At 41.6% G+C, this 9,901-nt stretch overlaps 1 protein-coding gene across 1 annotated transcript; it reads right to left on the bottom strand.

The window, feature by feature from the left end:
• Nucleotides 1-840: 840 nt before the first annotated feature.
• On the bottom strand, nt 841-5,233 carry LOC136484122 (disease resistance protein RGA5-like). Its single transcript, XM_066481307.1, has 5 exons — nt 5,103-5,233; nt 4,689-5,035; nt 2,315-4,272; nt 2,120-2,188; nt 841-1,094 (listed from the first exon to the last, which is right to left on the bottom strand). The coding sequence occupies exons 2-3, from the start codon at nt 5,027-5,029 to the stop codon at nt 2,325-2,327; spliced, it is 2,289 nt and encodes a 762-aa protein (XP_066337404.1). The 5' UTR covers nt 5,030-5,035; nt 5,103-5,233; the 3' UTR covers nt 841-1,094; nt 2,120-2,188; nt 2,315-2,324.
• Nucleotides 5,234-9,901: the final 4,668 nt, after the last annotated feature.

Consider the following 9,901-nt stretch of genomic DNA (forward strand, 5'->3'; position numbering starts at 1 on the left):
CAGCTGTGACACTCGGCAAAGACTGGCCATTTTAGGCCCAGAATGTACAGATTTTAGTCTCTTTGCCGAGTGTCACAGCCCATACACTCAACAAAGATAGCCATTTTACGCCCAGAATGTATAGATTTTTGTCACGTGTCCTCTTTGCCGAGTGTATTTAGCATGGCCCTCGGCAAATAGGTCTTTTGCCACCAGTGTAACACTCGGTAAAGCTACCATGTATATCCAGTTTATTTGGTTCGGTCACATATAACGTACCACACTCAAATGAACATTACATCCATCATAGATAGTTCATAATAAGCATCACAGACAATTCATATATATATATCGACAACACATAAATACAAATAAACTTCAGAATCACAAGTAGGTTCATTCAAAATCACAAATGCAAATAAAATTCAGATTCGCAAGTAAGTTTGTTCACAGTCGCTCTCCAGGCTCATCAGAAATGCAAATAAACGTAGTCACTGTGACCACGGTGACCACTATGACCACGGTCGGTCATAAGGCTCATTCGATGCCGCAGATTGGAAATAGAGCAACATGAAAGCACATATATATGTAGAGTAGACTATGAAATTAAGCATAGTAACATGGAACCACATTTTTTGTCTACTCATTATAATTTCATTTAGCGGAAGATAGCATGGATCATTAAGTTTTAAATTTATAAAATTAGCAGCGATCAAATAATTTGGATTCAACAAAAGACATTAAGCTATCTGATTGATCAAGGGATGTCATGATATTAACATCAAGCCTTCTCTATGTCACACCCGATTCTGAAGAGATAAACCAGGTGCATATTATATGTGTGCCAGGATCAATTTCCACACATGCAACGACTTCATTAATGGTCCAAAACACAGTGTTCGTACAAAAGAGCGTAAACGAGTACAAGTATCATTATTACAAGTCTTTATCAAAGTCTAGCGGCAACATAAACGATAGTGTCCAACGAAAGGTAAAGACGACGACGACATTGTAGCAGATCCACCTCACCGCAGGAAGGTTGACGGCAGGAACAGGAGCCTAACACCTAGGTAGATCTTCAGGAAACTCCTCCCAATCTTGTGTATCCGAGCAGCCTTTATTTTGTGATTATAGCAAGGGTGAGTCCTTGTCGAACGCAGCAAGTACATGCGGAAAATAAATGATATGCAAAGCTTAAAACCAAGGTAGGCTGACTCAGGCTTACTGCAGATTGGCATTTTAGTTGGCAAATTTTATTAGTACAACCTGATTACTAAGATAAGTGAAAGATCCCAACCATTAATTATCATGAAGAACATTATTATATCATCGTCATGTACCGAGGTAGCCACCTCCATCTGAAGAAACATCACCTGTTGTTCAACTGTCCATATTCTAATCATGTGAGGGTCTGGGCCGCTCATAACCATGAGCACGGCTGATATACTAGGTTTAAAACTCTGCAGAGATGTACATCTTTACCCTCAAGTCGTGATCCCCATATGCCCGAGGTAATCAGCCCCGAAACACTACCGAGGTGAGCAGGGTCTCACTACGAGACTCTTCACAGGTTCTAATTAATAGAATGCAACCCGCAAGGTTTTCCCTAGGCGCCGAAAGTTGTCCCCGTAGCCACAGGACCCGGACATCCGCAACTTAATATTCATTACCTATGTTACTCTCTTACGCCTACCCGATAAGTTGCACCCTACTAGTAGAGGTCCTGCTAATATGTCAAGCCAGAGCCATATGGCTTGAGGATGTACGGTAAGTCCCAGGTGGTCGCTCCACGAACCGGTCCTTAGGGAGAGTAGACACGAGTACACCTGAAACAGTGAAGGGCTCCAGTGCACGCTCCCCCTTTCACCTTAAACCAAGTTGCTATAAAAGCATCTTTTAAACATCATCATGTTGCAATAAGCCATTAGTCAAGATTACATTTATCATCATGTGTCATTGCGGGTGGAGCAGCTAAGCATAACTACACAACCCATTATAAAACCCCAGGGGTAACAAGGAAGGAAAAAGTAGGGCTAATCAGGTCCATAGGGTTTACATAATTGAGACACATGCAATGTAAGTAAAGGTGAATTAAATAGTGAATAGGTAATCAAGATGATCAAACGGTGCCCGCACTTGCCTTGATCAAGCTCAGGCTGCTCAAACTCCTCCGGGACTTGCTCCTCGTCTCCCACGAACGGATCGTCCTCTAAACGCATCAAGCATCACACACGGGAGCAAAACATGCAAGCAAACATGCATTTAATTAGAACAGTACACCATTACAATGAATCAGAAGTAAACAAGCTCATAAAAGTGTTCTACGCGTCGAGACCTGGATTTTTTCATCCGCATATCTGATGCTTGGGAAGATTGGGATGGATTTCAGCTGCATGCCTCAGCGCAGCCTCCAATTCCCTTACCTCTTCCTTGCTAGCGCCTCTAGAACGCAAATAAATTTTGACATCCTGGAGTGATGGCAGGTTTCCCAGACCCAACTCAGGACCATCACCATTGCAGGTGATTTGTCTAGCCGCCTGTACACAGAACTCCAAGTTAAGAATTTCCAGCCTTGGCATAGCTCCTTGCTGAAACGCTATAGGCCCTATAGATCCTCCGAACTGGAACAATACAAGGCATGGGAATAATCCAGCACCAATGATGAATCCCCCAAGGGTTCCAAGATTTTTTGGATCCACCGACAGTTTTAGCAGACGGAGAGCTGGCAACCTCCCAAGGGTTTCGAGATTGACCTGCCCGAAATCCCTGACAGCAATGGATAGGTATACAAGGTCCAGTAGATAAGACTGATTCATCCTTGCTGGCAGTGTTGAGAACCAGCATGGCCATTCTATATCCAATCTACAGAGATGTCGAGGGGCAACCCAGGCATCCAATCCACCAAAGTCCCATTGATTATCTCCAAATATCTTGATGTATAGATATTCGATATTTTGCAGCTTGGATAGGCACTCCACCAGCCTCCCACTCCAACCAATGAACAGCAAAATATGAAGCACTCTCAGTTTCATTAGCTGGCCCAACTCTTCTATAATGTCAATGGAGACGGTAATGTCTAAAGTTGACAGCACTTCAAGGTTTGTTAGGCTCCCAATCCCATTTGGCACTCTTGTAAACTCATCAATGTACAGGCACATCAAATTTTTGAGCTGAACAACAGTTGATGGCAAGCTAAACATATTGTTGCCCCTCACATCCAAAGTCTGTAGAAATTTTAGGTTTCCTATTTGTTGAGGAAGCTGAGCAATGTGTGTGGCACATAGTCCTAGGTACCTCAAGTGAAATAAATCCCCAAGGTACTCAAGGCTGTAGCCTCGTGAAAGATCGCAATCTTGTAAATTCAGGACTCGTAAAACTCGGAATCTTCGAAGGACTGGCATTACACAAAATGCTGATGGAAAGACAACAGCTGACCTTACATGTTCCAAGCTTGCAATACGTAGAGGCTTAGAGTTATCTTCTTTACCATATTGAAGAGACAACCTCCCAAACAACTTTGATGGAGATGTGTACCACACACCATTTAATATAGTAACTAAATTTTCTTCACTTGACAAGAAGCAAATAAAATCGTGCACCATATCATGTACATGACAAGCATATATCAAGCCAGTGTACCTCTCATATATAGGTTGGATCATACTTCTGTTCATGAGTTCATTGAAGTAACTGTCGCCAATTGCAAATAGACTCTTACCTTGGTTTTCACATTGAATAAAGCCTTCGGCTATCCACATCCATATCAAACGATCTTTTTCAATTTTATAATCTTCCGGAAACACGCTTAAATATAATAAGCAAGTTCTCAGATGGGAGGGCATTTCATAATAGCTAAGTGATAATATCTTTCTCATATTAACCACATCAGTACTATCGCTAAGACCAGTGCCAATAGAGTTGTACACATCATACCAATCAATCTCATTTCTTGCTTTAGATGCTAGAAGACTAGCTGTTGTAACAATAGCCAAGGGAACACCACCACATTTCTGTAGTATTCTCTTGGATACTTCAGCCAGCTCCTTATTCAGACATTTGTCTATGTCTTCAATGTTGTCCTTGTTTTCGTTACCAAATATTCTTCTGTACAACAACTTTTGGGAGTTACTCAGGGAAAGGGGTTTCAACTTGTAAGCACCACCAACTTCTTCCGCAACACCAAAATTACGCGTTGTTGTGATAATTATGTATCCAATATCATTATCAGGCAAGGCACGTCTAATAGTTTGCCAGACTGAGATATCCCATATGTCATCAATAACAAGAAAATACCTACACACAGGGCAAGTTATTAGCGAAAACTAATAAAATTATGATGGGAAGTTCTATTGTTCATGAACCAAATTGTGCCAATTAAGCTAACTGGAACAATGCAAATGAACTCATGAGTTAGACAAGATTAACATGTCCATAGACAAAAGAAGTCGACTCAGAATCTTAACCAAAAACAAAAAAAAAGACACCCAGGGAAAAAAATTACTGTCATTGCTCATATTATTTCCACTGAACAATGATGTTTAAAACATAAGTGGCTGTATTTTTTTATTTAACTAGGACATGCATGCCCGTTTCTCATTAACCTTGTTTTTGGCCCTAGGACGTAGTATTATGATTGGAGGGCAAAACTTAACAGCGGCAAAACAATTCATATGCACACACTAATTGCAGGAATGCTTGGGCTTCCATACCTTTTATGTTGAAGGAATTCTCTGAGTTCATTGATGAGCTGCTGCTCGTAAACAAAAGTTTCATTGATGCTGTCATCGTATTTATTCCTATCAAGTTGATACAGGATGTCCTTGAATAGTTTATTCAAGTCAGGAGTTTGAGACACTGATACAAAAGCATAGCAATCGAATTGTGCACTAATCTTCTCATACACTGCATTAGCAAGAGTTGTCTTGCCCATCCCACCAAATCCAACAATGGAGATTATCTTGCCTTGCTGTGAGGGCATTCCGTTCTCTCCCATCAAAATCTTGATTAACTCATCTCTAGTTTCGTCAATGCCAACGAGGTCTTTAATCATTGTGTACTGAGAAAATAAACGTGGGTCCACAGTAGGTTTGGTAGGTTTATCAACACCAAGGTTAACATCGTACCTGGGACACCTCTTGCGCACCTCTGAGACACGGCTCTTGATGTCTCTGATCCGAGTAGCAATCATATGTCTGTCCGTAGAAAATTGGAATATAATATTCATTTTGGCTTGTAATCTCCTCACAAGACTCAACTCTGCTGACTCGTTGAGCATGCCAGGCATCATCATGATTGTGTCAATAATGTCCTCTATGTCATCAGACAGCTTGCTCAAATCTCTGGCCCAGATCTTGTCCTGGATGTTAAGCTGGTCTGTCGGTGTATTGGAGAGCTTCTTGAGGGCAAACTCCATGCTCTCGAGCAAAGGTTGAAGAAACATAATCTCCTCTGTCATCCTCTCTGGCAGATAGTACTCGTCGGTGAGAAGAACACCAAGCCTGGTGATGACCCTCGATAGTGCCCCCGTTGCGGTCTCCATGGATCAGATCTGTTTGGATGGGCACAAAGGACGGAAGAGCTATTTGGAGTGAACCTAAGCCTGGTGATGACACTCAAAAGGCAAAAAAATAATGCTCCACCGCATTAATTATCTATTCCACCCATGATATCGATGCCCTCGCTTGTTCCACATGCCGCAGCATCTTTCTCTTTGCGCCGGGTGCCTACTGGTGACAGCTTTTTCTAGGCCCCTCCCATAGTGGCCATGTCATCTTCTTTCCCCATTTCCATGTGGGTAAATTTGCTGTAGCACATTATTTAATATTGATATTTGCTACTCCCTCCATTCCAAATTATAAGTCATTCCAAAAATCTTGGAGAGTCAAAACATCTCTAGTTTGACCAAAATTATAAAGATAATTACAAAAATTTATGACCATTAAATAAGTATACTACGAAAATATAATTAATGAAGAATCTAATGATACTTAGTTAGTATCATAAATGTTATTATCTTATCATATAAATTTGGTCAAACTTGAGATGCTTTGACTCTCCAAGATTCTTGAAATAACTTATAATTTGAGATGGAGGGAGTACTTAATATTGGCTTTGCTAGGAACACTTTTTAATCGTGGCAATTAGCCCCTTAGACACTATATTTACAAAATTTTGGAGAATTTACTAAAACTCTAATGTGTGAACAAATGTTTGGATTTTAGGGTCAGGTTTTAACGTGGGATCCACATATAGATCTATCCACACCGATCTCTATGAAGCTTAAAACTGTACGGCACATCATTTCGAAAAACTTCTATCAAATTTGCTAAAACTTTTACAAGGAACATGAAATTTTAATTCTTTTAATCTGGGGGCTCACATGTAGCCATACTAATTATGATACTCCCTCTGTCCTAAAAAAGGTTGTAATTTTAAAACAGTGTTGTGCTATATTAAGTTTGACAAATTTATATAGAAAATAAAGAGTAAAATGCACCCTGAGTGCTTAAACTTTTCATGGATTCACACTTGGGTCCTTGAACTAAAAAAGTGACCATCGCGTCCTCAATCTACTGTAGACTATCATCTAGGTCCTCCAACTAAAAACGTGACCATTTAGGTCCTTAAACTAATGTGGCACCCGAGTAGAGGTCCATATCTCACCACATCAACTCTATAAGCCTATTTTTTTAGGAACTCTATAAGCCTATTTAAAGGCAATATGATATGATCAGGCTCGAGTATATTTTCAGGCCATAATTATTTTCGGATTAAAGGCATTTTTGCGCACATGCATGCAAACATATTTACGTCGCTAGCCAATCATTCAGCAGAGCTCTCCATGCATGTTGATTATCTCCTTTGCTGGGGTACATGCACGTCACGTTTCTGGGTACATGCACGTCACGTTTCTTTAACCGATGAAACGGTCAGCCAATATGTACGTATAATAATATATACAATGCTGAATATAATATGTGACTCGTTTTCAATCTTCATCCGTTCGTCCTTGCTCGGCAAGGGGGTCAATCGGCTTTGCCTCCTGCTAGTTTTTTATTGGCACCCGCCGCCATCTATACGAGTGCACCTCGACACATCTTATCCGTAGCGTCGTCCAGCATGCCGTTACTCTTGCGGCATCGGCACCGTCGTCAAAAACTCCGGCAGCTCGATCCTCATGGCAGCACGCACTCATGGATCATGGTGAAGAGGCGCGGTGCAACAACGGCGATCCGACATTCCATAAATATTGGATGGCCGCTCGATCCTCATGGCAGCACGCACTCATGGCAGCACGCACTCATGATGTATGTACACACACCTTGCTACTCTCTGTAGATCGCAGTTGTATACCACCACCAGGTTGTAGTCTCCTCTCCTCTCTGTACATCGAAATAAAAGGATTATTGGATGGCCGGGCTGCCCTTGGTGAAGCCGAAGGAGTCTGATGAGGAGGACAGGGGTTGTCTGTATAGTCCTAGTCCGTGATGGTGGTACCTAGCGCGCTACCTAGCAGCCATCGTGTGTGTGAAGTGTGAACCCGGGGGCTCGCATAGATATACACCATATTCGCTTCGTTTCTGTGGCTTATAAGCCGGCTGATGTTGTTTTGTTGTGAGAGAAAAACACTGTATCATTGCAGATAAGCATGACTGATACGATCAAACGTACAGGGTGATAGATCTCGACCGCCGCTAGTGGACGATAGCAGATAGTTGGACCAGGGCCGGCGGATAGAGAAATTAATAAATGACGCTGGTGGAGGTACATGAAAGGACTGTGTGAAATCAATAATCGAAGAAAATCTAGCAAGTAGGTTTCTTAGAATAGGTTTTGTGTCCTATCATCTATCTTCTCTGTCCTATCACACTTAGTCCTCGTGTAGACATAGCTTTTTTATAACATATTGGTCCTCATGTAGGCATAGTTTTTTATAACCTCGAAAACAGAAAATCTAGCAAGTACACTCTTAATCACCATTTATAATAATAAGTGTTGGATCAGTACCATTTTCTAAATAATTTCTAACCTCTGCTGTTATGAACTGGGTTTGAACTTAACTTGATGATAAAAAAACTCTAGTAATAATTAAATTTAAAATTTGAAAATTAAAATCTAGACATAGGATGCAACAAGTAGTTCCACTATAACTAAAATGAAAGTTTTAACTAAATAGATATTGAAGATACACTGAGGTGTCATGTTGAGGGAAAGAACTATGTATATGGAAGACAAAACATATGGATCAATAATTGATAGGTTTATCATAATTGAAGAGAAATCACATAGTATCTATACACATGTTGAGTTAGAAAATGAACAGAACGAAAAAGCATGCTAGTTAATATACATATTTTTATTAGTTATAGTTATAATATGAACTCTGATACTTATGTCTTATATAAGATTATAGGCCGCGCAAAGCACTGCTGAGAGCAAGTATAATAGCAGGCTGTAAGCTAGCTAAATGTTGAGGTAGAGGAGAGGGGAGAGGGGAGAGGAGAGAGAGGAGAAGCGGGCTGTAAGCTTACAGCCGGCTTAGGCACAAGAATTAAAAAAACTTTATGAGATAGACAAGTGGACTATGTATTAATAGTGAAGAGCTAACTACTATATGAGTGGGCTAAGAGAAAGCTATAAAGAACCCAGCAAGCCGGCTATATTATTAGCCTTGCTCTGCTGTTCTAGTTAACAAAGTACTCCTATATATTAAGCACACATTTTGATATTAGTTGGATAGTTCCACGAACGTGGAGCCTCCTTCAACCACCAGATGGTCCTTCTATTTATTCTATTATATTTTGATATTTAGTTGGATAGTTCCACGACCGTGGAGCCTCCTTCAACCACCAGATGGTCCTTCTATTTATTCCATTATATTATGAGTAATGGCAGCAGCTCTCGGATCCACCGTTTCTGATTGTACTAGGCACGCCATTGGAGACTTTTGTCCATCCGGGCTGCTGGCTCAATAATTTCGGTGCATGCCTGTCTGGTCAGTTGGTCGATATGTCTTCATCAGTCATCACTCATGACCGGTTTTTGAGGTGCTTATCCCTATCCGTCCATGTCACCTACCAGCTACACAGTAGTACTAGAAATTGATTGATCCATCGGATAGTCGCAGACTTTTTGTTTGTCAGTCTTGTTCGTCGGCCTCGTTACTCCAGTAGACAATGCAATCAGTAATAAATCACCGTCTGTACATGTCTTCGTCGGGACCGGTCCTGAGTTTTTTTTTTCACCAGAACGAAACTAAAATTTTAAGCCTTTTTATATCAATATGATAATACTACTACTAGTACTACTCACTGCTGGCTAGTTATACACATATACGAAATGTTACTAATAAGCAGTTAATTGTATGCAAAAACAATATTTATATAAAATAATTTGATCACGTCACGGACAGGAGTGTCGCGTGTGGTGCGCAGGGTCGCGGATATGCCCGGCCAGCCATATAAATTTGGTCAAACTTGAGATGCTTTGTGTCAGTTCATAAACCCGGGGTCCCTCATAGACCGACTTCCTAACAAAGGCTCGGCCCAACAGACGACGGTGCGAACGACGCGCAAACTTCTGGGTCGGCCCAAATGCCTAATCAAAAGGCCAGAAGGGCGATCCACTCTCGGACCGGAAGGCCTCGCTAAAGAGAAACAACGCTCGCTTCTGACTCCAGCCCATCTCAACGACCGGAAGGCCTGGTCAAACACAACTTCTGACTCTGACCCACTCCTCCGACCGGGAATGTGTCGAACCCCTGCTTACAGCTCCTCTCCGACTGACGCAATAAGAGCCGACTGGGACCAACCGACCGGGGACGCCTGCTCGGAAGGGGCCAGGAAACGGACGGAGAAAGTAAGGCAGGGCATTCAAGTCAACCGCAAGACCGAGGACCATACCCTGTACACCTGCAGGACAA

The sequence above is a fragment of the Miscanthus floridulus genome, chromosome 9 (assembly GCF_019320115.1).
Source record: "Miscanthus floridulus cultivar M001 chromosome 9, ASM1932011v1, whole genome shotgun sequence".
NCBI lineage: Eukaryota > Viridiplantae > Streptophyta > Magnoliopsida > Poales > Poaceae > Miscanthus > Miscanthus floridulus.

Excerpts from the sequence above, each read along its gene's own strand:
- LOC136484122 (XM_066481307.1), bottom strand. The coding sequence starts at position 5,029 with ATGATTAAAGACCTCGTTGGCATTGACGAAACTAGAGATGAGTTAATC. Across the intron at positions 4,273-4,688 it reads GAATTCCTTCAACATAAAAG|GTATTTTCTTGTTATTGATG; the intron begins GTATGGAAGCCC and ends CCCTGTGTGTAG.